General features: G+C 54.0%; 1 protein-coding gene across 2 annotated transcripts in view; it reads left to right on the forward strand.

Moving 5' to 3' along the window:
• EPHA8 (EPH receptor A8) overlaps positions 1–20061 on the forward strand; it is a 55150-nt gene extending 35089 nt beyond the window's left edge. For both annotated transcript variants that reach the window (XM_071448752.1, XM_071448751.1), the window contains exons 4-17: positions 27–182; positions 3284–3619; positions 6500–6624; positions 6749–6911; positions 7668–7764; positions 8406–8473; positions 8946–9071; positions 9818–10003; positions 10613–10674; positions 11049–11258; positions 13275–13424; positions 15143–15333; positions 16328–16483; positions 17794–20061. In XM_071448752.1, the coding sequence (XP_071304853.1) occupies positions 27–182; positions 3284–3619; positions 6500–6624; positions 6749–6911; positions 7668–7764; positions 8406–8473; positions 8946–9071; positions 9818–10003; positions 10613–10674; positions 11049–11258; positions 13275–13424; positions 15143–15333; positions 16328–16483; positions 17794–17908 (2141 nt within the window). In that variant the 3' untranslated portion in view covers positions 17909–20061. The remainder of the gene's footprint in view (positions 1–26; positions 183–3283; positions 3620–6499; positions 6625–6748; positions 6912–7667; positions 7765–8405; positions 8474–8945; positions 9072–9817; positions 10004–10612; positions 10675–11048; positions 11259–13274; positions 13425–15142; positions 15334–16327; positions 16484–17793) is intronic.
• Positions 20062–20569: the final 508 nt, after the last annotated feature.

Raw genomic sequence — 20569 nt, forward strand, 5'->3', positions numbered from 1 at the left:
TCTGACCTGTGCCCTTCTCCCTGCAGCCTGCCAGCTGGGATTTTACAAATCAGCCCCTGGGGACCAGCTGTGTGCCAAATGTCCCCTGCACAGCCACTCGGAGAGCCGGGCAGCTCATGTGTGCCACTGTGACAGCAGCTTCTACCGCGCCGTGCAGGACCCCCCCTCGGCCGCCTGCACACGTGAGTGCCCCCTGAGTACCCCCTGAGTGCCTCCTGGGTACCCCCTGAGTACCCCCTGAGTATCCCCTGAGTGCCCCCTGAGTGCCTCCTGGGTACCCCCTGAGTGCCCCCTGAGTATCCCCTGAGTGCCCCCTGAGTGCCCCCTGAGTACCCCCTGAGTACCCCCTGAGTGCCCCCTGGGTATCCCCTGAGTACCCCCTGAGTATCCCCTGAGTGCCCCCTGAGTGCCCCCTGAGTATCCCCTGAGTACCCCCTGAGTATCCCCTGAGTGCCCCCTGGGTATCCCCTGAGTGCCCCCTGAGTATCCCCTGAGTGCCCCCTGAGTACCCCCTGAGTATCCCCTGAGTGCCCCCTGGGTATCCCCTGAGTGCCCCCTGAGTATCCCCTGAGTGCCCCCTGGGTATCCCCTGAGTACCCCCTGAGTATCCCCTGAGTGCCCCCTGGGTATCCCCTGAGTACCCCCTGAGTATCCCCTGAGTGCCCCCTGGGTATCCCCTGAATATCCCCTGAGTGCCCCCTGGGTACCCCCTGAGTATCCCCTGAGAATCCCGAGTGCCCCCTGGGTATCCCCTAAGTAGCCTCTGAGTACCCCCTGAGTAACCCTGGCTGTCCTGTGCCCACTGTGCTGCACTGGGGCAGTGTCACATCCTCGGACCCAGCTGCTGCTCCTGCCTGAGCCCAGCACTCTCCCCTGGCCCTGTACCTGCTGCCCAAGGTGCTCCACCAGCCCTACAACCCCAAGTATCTGTCTGGCATGTGAGCTGAGAGCCCTCCTTAGCTGCACTCCCTCACTGTCTCTGTGTCAGCCCCATCCTGCTGCTCTCCAAACGCCACTGACCAGGGTCAGAGAGTCACAGAATCGTTAAGGTTGGAAAAGTCTCTGTGTTTGTCAAGTCCATATATCAGCCCAGCACCACCACCATCTCACCTCTAAACCATGCCCCCAAGTGCCACATCCACACATTTGTTTGAACACTTCCAGGGATGGTAACTCCACCATTTCCCTAGACAGCCTGTTCCAAAGCCTGACCGTCCTTTCTTTGAGGCAATTTTCTCTAATACCCAATCTAACCCTCTTGTGGCACAGCCTGAGGCCATTTCCTCTTATCCTGTCCCTTGTTACCTGGGAGAAGTGATTGACCCCCACCCCAGCTTTCTTTTCCTAGAAGTGCACTGGGTGGTCAAACACCCCTAGGAAGCCATGGGGTCAGTGCAAGTGTTGCTGTGCTCTCCTCTGTGGGTGACATCAGGGTTTGTCATATGGTCTCAGCTCAGCTTTGCAATATGCTGCTTTGAGGGGCCCAGTGCTATTAAAAGAGGACAAGGACATCCCAGGGAGTGTCCTTCCTTTCTGCAGTTGGTCCAGGAGGACAGACAGGTGTGGCATTGCTAGCTGAGGCCAGAGTGAAGGAGGGATAAGCAGCACTTGACTTGTATTTCCCTAAGGAATATCCACCCAAGTTTATTAGTCTGACAAGGAAATGTGAGTTCACCTTTCCCTTTAGGTGAGCATATCCAGCTCATCAACTGTGGCTCTCCCCACAAATCTTCATGCCTCACCATTGCTTCCTGCTTCCCCCAGAACTAATACCAGCTCTTGCTGTCTGGCATTTGGCATCCTGATCCTGATGGTTTTACCTCCAGGGCATTTCACCCTGTGCCCTGCCTGTGTCTGCTGTCTCATGTCCAGCACATTCGCTGCTCTGGGCAGTTCTGTGTCCCTTTGTCGAGGTTTAGGGCAAATTTGGAGGAGAATTTCCAAATTAGGGCTCCTCCAGTAAGCAAACCCCCACAGCCCCTCCCCCCCAACCGGTTCGGGAAGGATTCCTCGGAGAGGAGTGGAAAGAACCTGTTTATTTAACAAGCACAGCACCCCCCAGCACACAAAATGAACAATACCGGATGGCACCGCTCTGAAAAAAGATGACAAATTCAGAAAAATCTCTCTTGGGGGGGTGGTCACTCTGTTCTCAGTCCCTCTGGCGCTGGGGCTGCTGCTGCAGGCCAGAAGGTGCAGGATCTTGGTGTTTCTCAGGTCCCAGTCCAAAGCAGGTTCGAAATGATCAGAAAAAGGAAAGGAGAAACCGTCCAGGAAGAAATTGGACAGTTTAGCTAAACTAGCTAATGAGCAAAAGCAAGCAGAAGCGAAGCAAGCAAGAGCGAGAGAGCAAAGCAAAAAGCAAAAGCAGCAAAAGCAAAAGCTGCAGTCTCTGTGTCCCGCCAGGCTGACAAGAAAACCAAAACAAAACTTTCCCTCTTCAGAACCAGTCTTAAAGGTACAGAACATGATATCCAACATTAACAGAACACATGAATGGGGATACAAGCATCATAACGCCACCCTAGGACACCCTTGCAGCAGTGTTTGTGAGCTCAGGTCCTGCTGCCCAAGGCACATCTCCATTTGATGGGGTCTCTGGTCTCGAGATGACCCCAAGGTGTTAGAAAGTCTCTTTTTCCCAGCCCCGAGACCAAAGAAGAAGACGGGATTCCTTGGCTCTCGTTCTCAAGGTTGTTTCTTTTTCCTTATCTATAACATTCTTTCTCTGACCTGCTGAGATTTGTCTGGCAGGTCAGTTTGTGGAACACTGACTGCCCTCAGGGTGGTGTTATCTTTTTATACTAAAAACTACATGTACTTTATTTACAATAATTTTCCAATACCTATCCCCTATGTTAGACAGTCTGTCTCTACTCTAAACCAATCCAAAAGTGCCACCATCACAGCAGAAGATGGAGGCTAAGAAGAAGAAGGAGAAAGACAGAACACGCCCAGATTCCTCCATCTTTCCTCTTGAACCCCCATTCTAAAAACCCCAAAATTCTACTTTTCCACCCTGTGGAAAATTCACTATCATTCTACTCAAACTCTTGTGGCTTATACATCTTCATACAAAGTTGGTAGCTTTTTCCATGGGCTAAAATCAAAGGCACAGGTGTTTTTGACCCCATGCCACAGTCTCTGAGGCCCCTGCCAGGGTCTTGAGTTCTCCAGGGTAGCCAGAGGAATGTCCTGGATTCCAACATCCATTGGTCCCACATTCCACCATTTCAATACTCCAGCAGCCCTTGCTCTGCCTGAATCCCTGCCTCTCTTGCAGGGCCCCCCTCTGCTCCGGTGAACCTGATCTCCAGTGTGAACGGCACCTCGGTGACGCTGGAGTGGGGCCCGCCGCTGGACAAGGGTGGCCGTGCAGATGTCGTGTACAACGTGCGGTGCCGGCGCTGCGTGGGCGCCACGGGGCCGTGCGAGGCCTGCGGCAGCGGCATCCGCTTCGTGCCGCAGCAGATGAGCCTGGTGCAGGGAGCACTGACCGTCACCAACCTGCTGGCACACACCAACTACTCCTTCTGGGTGGAGGCCGTCAACGGCGTCTCCGACCTCAGCCTGGAGTCCAGGAGAGCCGCGGTGGCCAACATCACGACAAACCAGGCAGGTAGGAGGAGCAGACCCACCTCCAGACTTGGCCTGCGGGGTGATGCTGATGTTGCTCCATCATTGCTCCAGGCGGTGTCTGCAGGAGCCAGAACCTGCTCTAGCAGTGAGGGGCTGATTTGGTGATGGGCTTGGGACAGCCAAGAAATGGGTCCCATGTCCTCTATGCTGCTGGAGGTGGGTTCAGGGAACTGGAATGGGATGGGGATAAATTGCTGCCCAAGGTAACTCTTACCCTACTCTGCTTCTGCTTCATGGGGTCCTTTTCCCTTCTCCATTCCCTTCACTTCAGCTTGCAGACACTGTTGGAGGCTCCTTTTCTGCAAGAGACAGGGGAGAGAGAGAATACTTGTTTATTGACAGGAACACTAAGGAGAGTATAAATGTTTCAGGCTGATCCTCCAGCCTTTTGTCCCTTCCCAAGGGCCAGGCAGCAGTTCATACTCTGCTCTTACTTCACACCAGTGCCAGGCCCTGGCAAATGACAGCAATGTTTGCTGGGAAAAGTCTCTCTTATGCACATCTCACCTTTGCAAATCCCTCACTGCAAAATGATCTTTCCTCAGGAAATTCCTCTGAGCAGTGCTCTAGCCCAGGTAGGACAGGACTTTGTTCCATAGCATTTTTCAATGGAGCACACTGTCAGCAGAGAGATCAGGGCAGGGACTGACCTTCATTGTCAGTCCTCCCAGTTTGAATGAGCCCACAAGAACTTCCCATGATGCTGAGCCCCTTCTGGTCTTGTGGCAGAGGTACCAGTGGGAGAAACTTGGGAGCCTTGCTGGTTAGTTCATGGCTGGCATGAGAACAGGTCCCTTTGTCACTAATGCCAGCCTGTAGCACTTCTGCAGCATGTGGAAATGGCTCAGTCCTGCTGGCTTGATCCCTCACAATCCCTCCAAGTGCTGATGAGCTGCCTCAGCCTGATGTCTCAGACGGATATGCTCTCAGGAAGTGCTAAGTATTCCTATTTTGACCATTCAGTTGCAAAATGGATTCTGAGCAGGTGCTGTGAAAGCAGTGGGGTTGGGAATTTAGTAGTTCAGCTTCTGTGCTCCAGCTGCTGCATGTGGCAGAGCCCCCTGCCCTCCAGGGGTCTGAGGGACCCCAACACTGCATGGGGGGACCTCCTGGCTGCTGTCACCCTTGTCCCCCCAGCCCCAATGGCTGAGGCAGCTGCAGCACAGATTCCCTGGGCTGTTTGGAGAAAAGGCATTGCCCATGCTCATGCAGTTTAACTGATTCCCACCATCCCACCCTGTCCCATCTCCCCATCTGGTGCAGGGTGCTCTGTACCAGCAGCATTTTCTGCTTCTCAGAGGAGCCAGCCCCAAAGAGCTAAAATTGCTGCTGCAGTCCCTGTGGCCTCTTTTGGTCTCTGTGCTGCTCTGGCGACACCCCTGCACTGCAGCCATGGCCACTGCAGCTCTGTCTTCCCCAGAGCTGCCACGTCCCATTTTTCACCTGACAATGAAGCTCACAAGTGGGGCCCGAAACCTTCCCATGAGTCAGACCCTATGGCTGCACCTGGCCATCACAGCACCCACTACACTCTGGGGAACTCCCAGTGGATATTTTCCCAGCAGGAAAAGAGGCTGGTGAGTTGGTTCCTTCAGCTGTGACAGCTACAGTTCAGGCATGCCTACAGGTACAAGAACAGATTCACAGGCTCCCAGCTCAGAACTGGGAAGATGACAAATATCCCAGGGCAGTAGAGCACCCCCAGGCACTTTTAGACTGCTGCTCAGACCCTGACCATGCTCATCATCTCCCCTTTCCCTCTTCCCCTGCCCTTCTCCCTTTACCAGAGGTAGAACAAGAAGGGACTTCTTGTGCAGTAGGGATCTCCTGTTGTGAGCCGCTGGCCCATTGGCACTGGCACGAGCAGCAGCGGTGCCCGACCTTCCAGAAACGTCTCCAGTAACGGAGCTGCTCGCTTGGTGGCACAGGCACACACATACACGCACCGTCACTCCAGCACACACGCACACACACACACCATCACTCCAGCACACACACCATCACTCCAGCACACACTTCACGTAGCTATTCTAGAATCACCAATGACAAAGAAGTGGAAAGGGTCTTTGCATGGAGCTCTGAGGAGGAGGTTTATTCCAGCCATGCATGAAGGGGTCCAGGGACAAAGATAAAAGAACAGTGGAGAGTCCAGGTTTAAATATGGGGGACAAGGAGGGCAGAGCAGAGCATCAGGGCCAATGGGCTGAGGGCTCAGGGCAGTACGGAGGCAGGACAAGGGGTGGCAGCCAATAGGGTAAAGGGGGCTGGACACTGTGGCCATATGGGGCCAATGGGTAAAGCAGGGAAGGAGAACATTCTAGGGCATATACATATAAGGAAAAAGGGGTGGAGAGGCCAATGGGCCAACCAGGGAGGTAGAACTGGGGTACATTTGCATACACAGCAAAGCATCCTGGGAGAGGCTTTGCTCAGTTGCCTTGTACAGCAGAGATTTTTTCCAACTTAGGGTCTGTCCATCCAAGGAACTGTAATGGACCCTTTTGTGTAGGCCCACCAGCCTCCACACTCTCCATGACCTGCAACCACACTGGTCCTTCTCCTTTCTGGCTCCAGATCACAGCAAATCACCTGTGTCCCCTCCTGCCTGTGCTGGGACAGGGCCCTCCTCTCTCATCTTCTCAGAGCTTCCTTACTCCATGGGAAAGAGACTGATGCAGCCAAAACAAGGAAAAGCCTGTTTGCAATTCCCATCACAGCACTCATCTCCACATGGCTTTAATTAAACCAGAAACCTGGTTTAAGTCAGGAGTCCTGTCTGGGCCTCTGGTTCCACCCTTCTCTGTTGCTGTCTCCTGCTGCCCCGCCTCAGCAGGCACCTAACCCCCTGTCTGGTCCCCAGCCCCATCACAGGTGGTGGTGGTGCATCAGGAGAGCACAGGCCAGAACAGTGTCACCTTGCTGTGGCAAGAGCCGGACCAGCCCAACGGCATCATCCTGGAGTATGAGATCAAGTACTATGAGAAGGTAACGCTGAGCTTGTTTCTCAGAGAGCCCCTGCTATCAGCCAGCCTTGCACAAGGGGCTTCTTTGGAAGACCGTGTGGTTGCCGTGCTAATGCAGAGAAGGTTTTGTTGTTGATTTTCCCCAGGACAAGGAAATGCAGAGCTACTCAACTCTGAAATCCAAGAGCACCACTGCCACCATCTCTGGGCTCAAGCCTGCAACCCGCTACATTTTCCAGGTGCGGGCTCGCACCTCTGCCGGCTGCGGGAGGTTCAGTCAGACCGTGGAGGTGGAAACGGGGAAGCCAGGTGAGTGTGTGCAGGTGTGGGGTGTGGCAAGTGTGGGGCAGGGAGCCTGGGGCCTGGTGATGCCCTTCTCCATGGCCACTGTTCCTCTGCCACACAGGGAGGGGACCTGAAGGCACATCCCCCCAGTGTTTCAGCCTGCCGGGACTGCTTGAGGTTGCATTCCTGACATGTTTGGAACAAGAGGAAACAGACTCAAGTTGAAACAGGGTTCAGGTTGGATAATAGGAAATATTTCTTCACTGAAAGAAGATACTGGAACAGGCTGCCCAGGACAGTGGTAGAGTCACCATGCCTGGAAGTGCTCGATTAATCTGTTGATATGGCACCTGGGGATATGTTTAAGTGATGGCCTTGGCCATGTTGGGTTAATCGTTGGACTCAATGATCTTAGAGGTCTTTTCCAACCTTAATGAGTCTGTGATTCTATGCTTATACATTAGAAAGAAAAGGGAGGAAGGATGCAGCAGTTAGGCCAGGGAGGACCTGCAGAGGTCCTGAGGCTCCAGTCTCCTCTCTGTACCTGTTTGCTGTGTCACTATGGCTTTCTCAGATCTCTCCTTGACTTCCCCACATGTAAATAGTCCCTGTACACTGGGAGAGGCTCAAAACTGGGAATAGATGGGACAGTGCTTCATCTTTGAAGACCATTACTGCATTGTCAGCCCAAGACTTTGTCTTTGACGACCATGGGGTGGGTATGTGCCTGAACTCAGCAGTGAATTCCAGCTCAGCCCCTTCCTACCCTGCTTTTTCCAGTGTCTCTCCGGTACCACACGATGACAATTGTCTGGATCTGCCTGTCACTCATCACTGGCCTTGTCACCTTGCTGGTGGTTCTGATCTGCAAGAAGAGGTAAGAGTTTTGTTGAGGATAGTGAGGTTTCCTGGAGGCCTCCAGCAGGGACAGGAGGGAGGGGAGCACTTGAGCACAACTTTTCTCCTTTCAGTTTGTCCAGAGCATCTATAGGTCCAGGGTTAATAAGCAGCCAAGGGACTTCTTTTAAGGGTCACCACTTTCCCTGAGGCAGAGCCAGTCTCCAGATCTTCCCCTCATGCCAGCAGGCTGAATAGTAATAAATCAGTGTGTATATTATAATATACGATATACGGAATATCAGTAGCACGAGCAATAGCAATACCAGTAACAGAACCACTACCAGTACAAGAGGTGACTGGATGGACCGGTGGGTAGGTCAGGGGTGGAGAGATCTTTTCTACAGCAGACAGATCCAAGGGAGACTGTGTGCTTTGTATGAGCATGCTGAACCAGGCACGTGGAGCTCACATGCTTTTAGCACTGCCAAGCCTTGGAGAGCACCTGGAGAGTACCAAAGTGTCAGTCCAGTGAGATGCAGGGATGCAGCTGGTGGATGGCCAAGTGTTTTCTCTGCCTGCCCACAGCCCCAGCATGCACTGCCTTCTACCCTGCTTTTGGAATGCTTGTGGGAGTGAGGGATGGGGGCTTCTATTCTGACCCTTGTCCTCTTGTGGCAGGCACTGTGGGTACAGCAAGGCTTTCCAGGACTCTGATGAGGAGAAGATGCATTATCAGAATGGGCAAGGTAGGACACTCTCTGGGAAGAACTCCAGCCCCATGGATGGACAGAGATGGACTGTTACCCCCTGACAGTGCTGTGGTTTCCAGGGGGAAGGTCTTTGTATCTTGCCTCCTTCTGGGAACGTGTCTTAGGAGACTTGAGTGGGCGATCTGATCTCAGGGGCATCCTGGTAATGGGGTTGAATGTTGAACACTGTGCACTGAGAGTGCAGCAGGATCATGCCAGAGAGCAGCAGGCCAGGGGCAGGAGTGGGGGAGTGGGACAATCATGTGGAGAACACCTGGGCAGCCAGGTCCTGAACTGCTCTGAGGACCCTGCTGCACCAAAGCGTGACTTAGGGTTCCTTGTGTTGCATCTCCATGGCTCCTCAGCCTGTCCTGCCCCTGCCCACCCTCTGCCCTGTGGCTGGTGTCCCTCCTCCCAGCAGGGCTGCCTGAGAGTGCTGATCTCCTCTCTCCACTTTGCAACCTGGCAGTGAAGTTCCCCGAGTCCAAGTTCTATGTGGACCCCCACACATACGAGGACCCCTGCCAAGCTGTGCATGAGTTCACCCGTGAAATAGAGGCCTCCCGGATCAAGATTGAGAAGGTCATCGGGTCTGGTGAGTGCTGGTGCCCAGCTGCCCCTTGGCTTGGTGTCTGCTCAGGGAAATCCATACTCTGAGGTTGAGCCATGCCCCTGGCCTGCTGGGATCAGAGCCGTGCTCAGCGGGGCTTCATCTGCTCCTGAGCCTTGTGAGATCAAAACCTTGGACAGAGTGGGGGTTTGGGGGAGTGAAATAAACCCTTTGGAGCAGCCTGGTGCAGGGGGTTGCTTGTCAGCAGGTGTGGGACTGGTGGCTCAGGCTGACACAGCAGATGGCTCAGCCTGTCCCCATGGGTGTCCCAACATGCACCCATGAAAAAACCTGGGTGACAAGATGCAAATGAAATTGCAAGCAAAATGGCACATTTTCAGAACAAAAGGGAATTTTGCATAGGAACAGGGACTTTTGGAGAAGGACAATGCAGAGCTGGAGCTGGAACTTCACCAGCTGCTGCCTGACACTGAACCCAGAGGAATGATGCCATTGTAATCACTGCCCTTGGCTCATTGCCTTCAGTGACAGGCACCAGAGAGAGGTGGTTTCATATGTTCCCACCCTTTCTGAACTAGAAACAAGAGCTGATCAATCCTTTCAGAGGATTGAATTGTGGAGGGGTTGGAGGGGATCGAAATCCAGGCTGAAACCCAGAGGGACTGAGGCATGCTGTGAGTATGCTGATAGACTGGATGACTCATGGTGTTGGTGGGTGAGCACAAGAAGCTGAGGAGCTCTCCATGCTCCCACTTTCCCTTGCCTTGCAGGGGAGTCTGGAGAGGTGTGCTACGGCCGCCTGAAGCTGCCAGGGAAGAGGGAGATTCCCGTGGCCATCAAAGCACTGAAGGCAGGCTACACAGAGAAGCAGAGGCGGGACTTCCTGAGTGAGGCCAGCATCATGGCACAGTTCGACCATCCCAACGTCATCCACCTGGAGGGGGTGGTCACCAGGAGTACGTGGCTGGCAGGGGAGGGAGTGTATGGCAGAGCAGAGCTGGGATGCATCTCCCTGCGGGCAACCTGGGAGATGTGGGTCAGGGCTCACTTTGGGTGCACTCCATCCTTCACTGCCCCAGGTGGCTTTTCAGATTTCTGCATTTACCTGGGACAGCCATCCCCTTGCCTTCTCTTCCAGAACAAAGTTCCCCATGGCAGTTCCACACCGTGCTCTGCAGCATGCTCCAGATTATTGTTGGTTTGGGAGATGTCCTACTCAAAGGCATTTATTTTAAAGGCTGCCTGTACTGAATCGTAATTTGAAGTCTTCCTCCAAAAAGGCACATTCTGATGCAAAGCCTCACACTAATGGCATGCAAATTCCAGCAGGGTAACAAAACTGACCTAGCCATGTCAATAGCACCTGGAGGGAGGGATACCTGTCTGGGTTGTTGCCACATCCCCATCATTGGGCCAGTCCTGCCCAGTGCAGGGGTGACACCAGTCTGAGGGGCTGCAGAAGACCCACAGACCTGAATTCATGTCTCTCCCAGTGAGAACCTGGCACTGGGCTTCCTGGAGGAAGGTGACTTCTCTGCTAACTTGACCTCCCTTGTCTTCTGCAGGCAAATTGGTAATGATTGTTACTGAATACATGGAGAACGGCTCGCTAGACACCTTCCTCAGGGTAAGGAGCGAGTTTGTATTTTCATTCCCTGCACATCCCCTGGGGCTGGTTCCTGCTCCTCAGCCTCACAGCCAGTGAAACCCCTGTTTTAGAGAGAGCTGTGGGTGCTGGGCTCTCACCTCTCCAGCAGACACAGGCTCCAGGCATTGTGTGTGACTCCCTGAAGTGACACTGAAAAAGCAGGGACAACAGCCTGAGCAGATGTCACAGGCACTGAGAGGGCAGGAAGTGGGCAGGGGCACAAGCAGGAGGCAGTGGGGTCAGAGGATGTACAAAGCCAAAGATGAGAGGCACTGGGAGCTGGTTTAATGACAGGAGCACCAGCAGGATGGTGGTGAGCACCACAAGCGAACTCTGGGTTATTTCCTTTCCAGAAACACGATGGGCAATTCACCATCATCCAGCTGGTGGGGATGCTGCGGGGCATTGGGGCAGGCATGAGGTACCTGTCTGACCTGGGCTACGTGCACCGGGACCTGGCTGCCCGCAACATCCTGGTCAACAGCAACCTGGTGTGCAAGGTGTCTGACTTCGGCCTCTCCCGCATCCTGGAGGACGACCCCGACGCTGCCTACACCACCACGGTGGGTGGCTCACAGAGCTGGTCCCTGCTGCTGGTTGCTGCCCCAAAGCCTCTGACACATGGAAAAGTCAGAGACTCTCAAGTCAGAATAGGTAGGGCAGGAATGGCGATGTCACTTCCTGCTGATATCTGAGCCAACAGTTCAAACCCAAAGAGCTCCTGAGCCTTAAAGCGTTGTCCTTGACACAGGGACATCCCAGAACTGAGTGTGCAGTGAACAAAGAGCAGCAGGATGGCAGGACAGGGAGTTATCAAACATCCCCAGCCAGCTGCTCCCATGGGTGTGTGTGGCCTCTGTGTCTCCACTGGAGTCCTTCCCTAGGCTGTGTAGCTCCATCCACTCTGCAGTTGTCCTAGAGCCATCAATCCATAGGGGTGTTCTGGTCCACCCTTCAACATTGTGGCCACTCACTGGTTTTTCCATGTGACTCTGCCTCATTCATGGATGTGGAAAAGGTGGGAATTGATTTTGCAGCCTGTGGTTTTATTTCATGCAGGACACTTTTGTCTGTGAAGCCCTGTTGAGATTTTTCTGGCCAACCTGGCAGCTCTGTTTCTTGATGTCCTCCTCCATGGGAGGTCATTAGGAGCAAAATGAAATACATTTTCATGAAACACATAGAATACGTTAAATAAATTGAGCTCTCTTTGCTCTTCTCTAGCCATGAAAAGAATTGGTGTGCTCCCCTGGAACATATCTGGTGGACAGACTGTTCCTGATGGAGGCCAGTTTGGAGGCAGCAGAGGAGTCCAAGCATCATTTGTCAGAAAGACCACAACTACAGAAGCAGAAAGAGCTTCAGGTTCCTTTGGGGTAGCTGATGCTGAGCATGTCCCAGAGTAGCTATAGCTCTGAGGAATGAGTGCACCATGGCCCAGCCTAAAGAACACGGCCCTCCATGGTCTTTGCTTGGCTTCAGCAAAGTGGAGAAGCTGAGCCAGAGGGGCTCCCTGTGTGTGTGTGTGTGTCTATGCATTAATCTGCCCCTTCTGGTGTCTCAAGAAACAGCATGTAATTCCAGATAATTTAACTTTGGGCAAGGTTCCTGCTGCTTGGTTTCTGGTGCTTTGAGGTACCTTGGTGCAGTGAAACCCACCAGAGCTGGTTGCTCTGGAAGAAGACTGGATAGTGCATAGTGTGGGTAGAGCTGAACCACAAGGATGCAGTGCCAGAGTCAGATCTCTGGTGAGGTCTCAGTCAGGGTACCCCGCAAATGCGGTTTCTTTTGTGTTCAGAAACTTGTATTCCTCCTGTGTTGTCTTCAACATGCTCAGGATATTGCTTCACCCAAGGAACTCTCCCAAAAGACTCATTGTTCATCTTCAGTCCTTATCGTGGCATGTGATATGCCTTATCATGGCATGTGATATGCCATGATATGCCAGAGCAGGCAGGACTCAGCTGGGTAGAGGCAGCTCTCCCTATACAGGTATCCCTGAATGGTGGTGGCACACCATTCCTGCCCCAGGGCTCTGGGAAGCCCACCCAATGTCCCCTATGCTGCAACTTTCCTCTTCAGATGGCTGGCAACCACATTTCCAACTTAAAAGCATTCTTAGTCCATATATTGATTTTTGTCAGCATGGTCCTTTAATTGAATGCATCTGCCTTTTCAGTCCTTGCCTGTCAAAGCGGGGAAGGACAGGGAGCACATCCCATCACTCTCCCTGTCTGCTCAGGTCAGGCTCTCTGCTTGCACACACACAGTTAGCTCTGTGCTTGTGTGCTCTGGTAGCCCAGGGCTCCTCTTCATCACTTTGAATTCCTTGTCTCTTGAGCACAGGGGAATCAAATTGTGCATGAAGACCTTGTAAAAGAGCACAATGTTCTCCTTGCTCTGCTGGAAACACCTTGAAGTTGTCCTTCACATACACCCCTGGACTTCTTTTGGGCAGATTACTTCCTCAGTCCTTTTTAGAAGATGCTACCCCAGCTTGTCCAAGAGCTGTCCCATCTGCAGAGCTCAGGATGCTGATCCCTGCCTGCTCTGAGCCTCCACTCTCGCTCCTTTTCCAGGGGGGGAAGATCCCGATCCGCTGGACGGCTCCCGAGGCCATCGCGTACCGCAAGTTCTCCTCGGCCAGCGACGTGTGGAGCTATGGGATTGTCATGTGGGAGGTGCTGGCCTACGGCGAGCGGCCCTACTGGAACATGACCAACCGCGACGTGAGCGCTGCCAACTGCCCCTCCTCCTGCCCTCCCAGCCAGCCTGGCAGGGGCCCAAGGATCAGCTCTTGCCTCTCTTCACATCCTCCCAGGGCTCTGCACAGGGTGCATGTCCCCTCTGTGCTGACAGCACTCCATCCCTGCACTGCACAGCCTTTGCCTTTGCAGTCCTGTGGCACCCAGGAGTGACCAGAGCTCATATATGGACTTACCTGCTGGCCTTTCACAATCCTGCCCTATTCCTGGGGACACTGACTTAAGTTCCCAGTACAGATGCAGGCAGGGAGATCACTGCCACACTGGCTGTATGCTCTGTGGCTGTCCACAATCCTGCCTTTCTGCTGGCTGGAGAGAGTCAGCTCATGTTGTGCCACATTTTCCAGTCCCTGGGAGGGGTCAGGGCTTCCTAGAATCATTGCAGCCCCACTGGACCAGCCTGCCAGTTCCACTGCTGGGCATCCATCCCTTCCAAATGAGGCTGCTGAGAGCCTCAGGCTAGCACCACCCAGCTGTAGGCTTTGGGCTTGTCTGAGTTGTGTGGAACCATTCTCACCTCAAGAGTGGCATAAAATCTGAAGGGAAATGTAGGTTATAATCCTGACCACAACCTGAGGGCAAAATTTTCAAAAGGAGGCGGTAAAATTAGTATTTCAGCTCTGCAGAACAACAGGACTCCTTTTTTTACCTATGAGTACTATAAATGCCCCCGTGCTGGGAGCCCCCTCTCTTCCTATTTTTTTTTTATTTTGTGGTGTCTTTGGTGACAGTAGGGCATGAATGCAGTGGCTTACACTACCTCCTCCACAAAATTTCTTCAAGCAGCATTTCCTCCAGCCTTGCCAACCAGTGCCACACCCCAGCTGTAGAAAAACTGAGTGTGAGTGCAGCCATTATGGCTTGTCTCCTGGAGGGAAGCTGCAATATTTTAGGCCACTGGACCACTAAACAACTCTGTTGTCATAGCACTGATTTCCTGTGTGTGTGTGATGTCCAGTAAAGGTCTCCCCTGCCTGCAGAGCAGGCTTTGTCCCTGAGCAAGGCAGTCCTATCCAGATAGCTCAACTCCTCTTGGAGACAGAGTTATCCCAAATACCCAGGCCACTCATAGCTGCAGCTACCTTAAGCAAGCTTAGTGGATTTCAGCTCTTTAGTGATTATCAGCTCTCTTACGATTTCAGCTCTTTGCTTGCTTGCTAAGGTCCCAGAGGGCTAGGGGGAGAAGCAGATACAAGAGAGAAGGAAAGGTCCTGGTGTTCCACAGCGATGGTTTATTGAGGGGTCTGTGAAGGGTTCCGGCGACGGCTCTTCTTCTGCTGAATGGGCTAAAACAGCCCCTTTTTATAGGGTACAGAGGGATCCAAACTTGTCCAATAGTAAGGGTTAGGGGAAAGTGACCTATGGGGTTACAGAGATAAGCTGGGGTCTGAGAGGCGGAAGACAGGAGCTTATTTTGCTGTCTCATCATGACTCAGCAATTCCTACTGTTAAGTCTCAGCCCTCCACGGGGTCTTAGACAATTCTGTGGGGTCTGCTACAGTCCAGCCCACTGCCAGCTCTGCACAGAGCCTGCAGGCAGCCATTCACTTGTTTAGCATGGAGCTTGTGCACATCCCTCTGCTTCCCATTCCACGGCCCCACCAGCTTCCATGGATCTTCCCATCGGTGGGGCTGGAGTGGGATGGGGGTGCAGCCCCCCTGCAGTTGTGGCTTCCTTGCAGGTCATCACCTCTGTGGAGGAAGGCTACCGCCTGCCTGCCCCCATGGGCTGCCCCAGCCCCCTGCACCAGCTGATGCTGGACTGCTGGCAGAAGGAGCGCAGCGAGCGGCCTCGCTTCTCCCACATTGTCGGCATCCTGGACAAGCTGATCCGCAACCCCGACAGCCTCAAGTGCACAGGCACCATCAACAGGTGAGGGCTCCCTGACCCCTGTGTGAGCAGGGCCTAATGACTGGATACTGCTCAGAGCATGTGGGCTGCAGTTCTGACTGGCTGTAGCACCGATGGCTGCCCTTGGGAGCATGGACGTGCACAGGGCCCGTGGACAGAGGTTGTGGTGAGTAGGGAGGAACTTCCTGCACTTCATCCCCTTGCTCCCACCACGGCATTCCCATGCCAAGGCCAAGAAAGTGCAGCAGTGCCCATGCAGCAGCATCCCTGCCTTTACCTGCCTGTTAGGGCTCTCTCTGTCCTCTGCATGATCTGCAGATCAGCTGTGTCACAGCTGTGTGCCCAGGTGGGCAGGAGAACAAGGGAGAGCTGTGCCATCTAGAATAATGTGGCCAGCAGGACCAGGGCGGTGATTTCCCCCCTGTGCTGGGCACTGGTGAGGCCCCACCTTGAATCCTGGGGTCAGTTCTGGGTTCTTCATGACAAGACAAAAATGGAGGGGTAGAGTGTGTTCAGAGCTGGGGAAGGGTCAGGAGCACCCTGGCTCCAGACTGAGGGAGCTGGGAGGGGCTCAGCCTGGGGAGAAGGAGGTTCAGGGGGACCTTCTGGCTCTCCACAACTCCCCAACAGGAGGGGGCAGCCAGGCAGCAGTTGGCCTCTGGTCCCAGGGAATGAGGGACAGGAAAAGAGAAAATGGCCTCAAGTTGTGCCACAGGAGGTTTAGGTTTGATATTGGGGAAATTTTTTTCACACAAAGGGTGGTCAGGTCCTGGCACAGGCTGCCCTGGGCAGTGGTGAAGTCATCATGGTTGCCCTGGAGGTGTGGATGTGGCACTTGGGGACATGGTTTAGTGGTAGCCCTTGCAGTGCTGAGTCAACAGTTGGAGTTGATGATGTTAGAGGGCTTTTCCAACCTTAATGTTTTCCTGATTATATAGGTGCATTCAGGTGGCCCTCACAGCCTGTTCACCTTGGACCAACGTTTCTTGTCTAACCCCTTCTGTTCTGCTCCCAGGTTCACCCAGACACGCCTGGACAGGGGTCTCCTGGACCTGAGCAGCTGCTTGACTGTGGAGGACTGGCTGGACTCCATCCGCCTGGGGCACTACCGGGACAACTTTGCCATGGCTGGGTACTCCTCCCTGGGCATGGTGATGCACATGAACCTCGAGTGAGTATCAGGGAGCAAACAGCGCTGTCTGGGTGTGCTCAGGCCCACACCAACCCCCCAGCCCCAAACAGTGACCTCCTGCCTCTGCTGGCTTGGCCTGGTTGGTCCCTGGTGCTGGAGAGGTATCTCCAGGCACATAGTGGTGAGACCTGGGACAATGTCCAAGGCTTCACTGAGCTTTGAGGGAAGGTGTGCGAGTTGTACTGAGAGGCTGTGAGCTCCAGGTCACCTCCAGTGCTCTATGGTGGCTCTCCAATGTCACCATAGGCCCATAGGAGGTAATTCAGGTTGCAAGGTGCTCCAGGTTGGGTTGCTAACCCAGCCTCCTGGTCAGAGCAGGGTCACGCAAGAGGTTGCTGTCTCCTTGTGCTTCTCATCTTTGTTTTCCCTGCAAAAGGCACCTCTGGACTAGTGTGGCTGTGCTATTCTGCACAGCTTCTCTAGGATCACTGGGAAACAATCTTAGCTGGGCATTACCTTGGAGCTTTGTCAGACCCCTGTGCACAGGACTGGCTCCCTGCTCAGTGCAGCCAGGAGGGAGACATCACTGGAAGGTCATTCACACATTACCAAGGGTGGGTTAAGTAGATAGAGCTGGAGATGTGTCTCATCACCCTCCTGCTGTAAGGAACTTGATTTCCCACCTGTCTTGGGAGTTTCCAAGGTGGAGCATCCAAGCAGTACCAGAAAAGAAGGCAACTATGCCAGCTCCTGCCCTTATATCTGCTTACATCTCTCATCCCTTGCTGTTACCAGGAGTGACAGCCTGTTCAGCCTCTAAGGAGCCTTGTTCCCTGTCCAAAGGCAGACAGCTGCTGGACAGTGGTTCCTGTGGCAGTGAAAGGGAAGGCAAAGAGACACAGAGAGTTGTCATGTGTATTGATCGGAGCTGTACATGGGGCCTTTGCTCTGGGATTGAGCTGATAGTGATCCTTGTTTGTCATGCACATCAGAGAATCTTTTGAATGGGGAAGGCTCATCATCCATCCTTCTGACTGGGTTATCTGAGGGCATCTCACTAAAACTGAATCCAATTTCACAGCATTGATCTTGTCACCTACGAGCCTGTCAGGAGTGATCCAGCTCCTGCTCCCACAGGGCTGTCACAGCAGCCTTGTCAGGAGGACATGTCCAAGAGAATGGCAGTCTGTCTGTCCCTGGGAGAATGTCCATGGAGCCTCGGCAGGACCAGCCTTGTGCTCATGTGCAGGTGGAGCAGAGCCAGGCACAGGCTCCTGGGCTGCTCCATGGATGCAGTTGTCTCCCTGGGGCCTGGCTCAGGTGTCTTTGACAGTGTCTTTGTTCTCCAGGGATGTTCGGAGTCTGGGCATCACCATGATGGGCCACCAGAAGAAGATCTTGAGCAGCATCCAGGCCATGAGATCCCAGCTGCTGAACACAAATGGCCCCAGGAGGCATCTCTGACCAAAAGCTCTGCAGAGCTGCATCAGGCATTCCTTAACACTTACCCTGGCAAAGGGGCTGCAGGGTGGTGAGCAGGAACAGGGGCGCCAGGAGCTGGAGCCCTGCCAGCATCTCTGTGATTTCAGCATTGGTGGAAACGTGGTATTCCAGATACCTTGGTGGTCCTGCTGCTTCCTTCCCCCAGGTGAAGGGGGGAGCAGCCTTCCAAGCAGACGCATCATGATTCTGCTATTTCCCTGTGGGACTGGGGGTCTCCCCACAACTATGCAGGACAGGAGACAACCCCTTCACCCAGTGGGATGGTCCAGCTGCTCCTGCAGGTGCAGGGGCATCAGACATATCAGCAATAACCAGGAGCAGTGGGCTGGGCTTGCCGTGGCACACAGCTCCTTTGGATCAGGCAGCTGGGGAGCTCCTGGGATCTCTGAACTGAGCAGGCTCCACACACTGCACACAGCAGAGACAGCCCTGCTCCCTGCACCTCCCAGCACACTCCAGCCTGGGCCTCCCGAACTGCACCAGCCTGAAGGTGACTTCATGGTCCACCTCCACCAAGAGCAGGAGGCCATGGGACAGAAAACAAGGTGGCAGTGCCAGGAGCACCTGTCTCTGCCTTCAGACCATCCTTCCCAGCTGGGAGGAGAGTTGTCCAGGGACTTCTACCTGGAGACTCAAGAAGCCCTGGAGTGCTGCAGGACACTCTCCACCTCTTTAAGCCACCAGCACTACTCCATGGATCCAGCACAGCCCTCCAGGCAGCCCAGGCATATTTTCTAGGGCCACAAGCTCGGGTTTCTCTACCAGCAGAATCGTCCTGGCCTCCCCCAGAACAGAGAGGAAAGGGAGAGTGTGGTCATGGGAGCGCATGATAGAGGGATAGAAAAACAGCTCTTCTTTGTTCTTATACTGTCCTAGAGAAACCCAGGAGCTGTGCCATCACCTGGCTGCCAGTGCCCAGGGCTGCTGGATCACCTGCAGAGGAGGGGTCCTGGCCGTGTTTCCAGCTGCAATCACAGCGTCCTATGGCTGGGGACAGAGGCTCTGGGCACAGGATCTCCCTGCTGGTGACCCCAGTGTCTGGGAGAGTGGTCTGTCCTCCACAGGAGCATCTCTCTCATCCAGGTGAGCTTGCCTGGTGCTGAGCAGTGGCCTCCAAAGATGTGTGGAGCTGGTCCAAGAGGCTGAGCTGGGTGCAGAGGTGCAGATGAACTGGGGAGTGGGGCAGGCTGTGGGCTGGGAGTTTCCTTTTGGTGTAAATACAATTTTCTATGGGTTTGGGAGCTGTTTTACTGAAGTAGGATGTTAGGTACACAAAATGGTCTCAAAGCACAGAAGCCTCAGTTGTGGGGCTGAACTCACTGCAAAAAACACCTGCTGGGAGCATGGCTGGGGTGGGGGGTGACAGGAGGGGAGAGAGACTGGAGAGGAGCCTCACTCCCTGCAGGGTCCAGCCTGACCCACAGCAGCCTGTCCTTCCCACGGCACAGCAAACTCAGCATCTCCAGTGCAGGTGCTGGTGGGATGTGGCCTGAGGGCTGCTCCTGCCAGGCCTGTTGGGGCACAAGGGGGTGGGGGGTGGGTTGAAGCCATTTCTCAGCTGCAATAATCCTGGCTAAACCAGCCTGTCCAGGGCTGGCTTGGCTTTCCATGCAGAGCACTTGTGTGCTGATGGATTCTCTGACTATGGCGGGTATTTTACTTCTTCCTATGGAAGCTTTTTGTGAGGGGGACAGATGGAATGTGTTGTTTCATTTGTATTGCACCCTACATCCTGCACTCAGCCCTGGCGCACTCCCTCCCCACAGCCAGCATGTGATGAAGCTCATCCAAACCCTGCAGCACAGGGGGCTGGTGCTGGCCCTGTCCTCTCTTCCCAACATTTGGGACTCAGTCATGGACACGCTGGTGAGAGCAGAGGTCAGAGCAGTGCCACACCTGTGTCTTTGGGGTTTGCTGGGCAACCCCAGCCAGGTGGGCTGCAGGATCTGAGGCTGGGAGCTGCCAGATGGCCCCTTTCCAGGTGGTTCATGAGTCAGATCCTGCAGTGTGGGGTCCCTGGGCTGCTCCTGGCTGTGGGGATGGTGGGGCAGGGTTTACCTTTTATGTTCAGAGTGTGTGCTTCCCCCGGACAATAAAAATCCCTCTTTCCGTGATCCATCTCCCTGCCTGTAATTGTCACTGGGCTGCACATAGCTGTCACCACTTGCAATGAGGATAGGGGACACCCCAGCTGCTTCAGGAGGACCAGCACTGAGATGCTCAGCTAGTCACCACCTCCCTTGCTCCAGAAAGCCTCCCACAGGTGAAGGATGCTTCCCTGCAAAGCAGGAGCATCCATGGGATGGGTCCACAGGGACAGGGAACAGCCTAGAGATGTTTGTATGCTCCCAGGGAGGGGTGCTGTGGGCTGGAAGAGGACACCCCAAAACCACCAAGTCATTGCTATGTAGGAGCATCTCATGCAGGACATGAAGCAAGAACAAGATATCTTGTGTGCACAGGCTGCTCTCAACCTCAGGGGTGTCTTACAGGTTTTTCTAGACTCAGCCTTACCTTCTTCTGGAGATGCAGATTTTTTTTTTTTAGAAAGAACAAAAATGAACACTAAAAAACCAAACCAGTAAAACCTCAGCCCTCATCTCCTGAAGTCTGAGCTGAAGT

This window comes from Agelaius tricolor, unplaced genomic scaffold, assembly GCF_023055355.1.
Source record: "Agelaius tricolor isolate 1412-34295 unplaced genomic scaffold, bAgeTri1.0.p SCAF_28, whole genome shotgun sequence".
NCBI classification, from domain to species: domain Eukaryota; kingdom Metazoa; phylum Chordata; class Aves; order Passeriformes; family Icteridae; genus Agelaius; species Agelaius tricolor.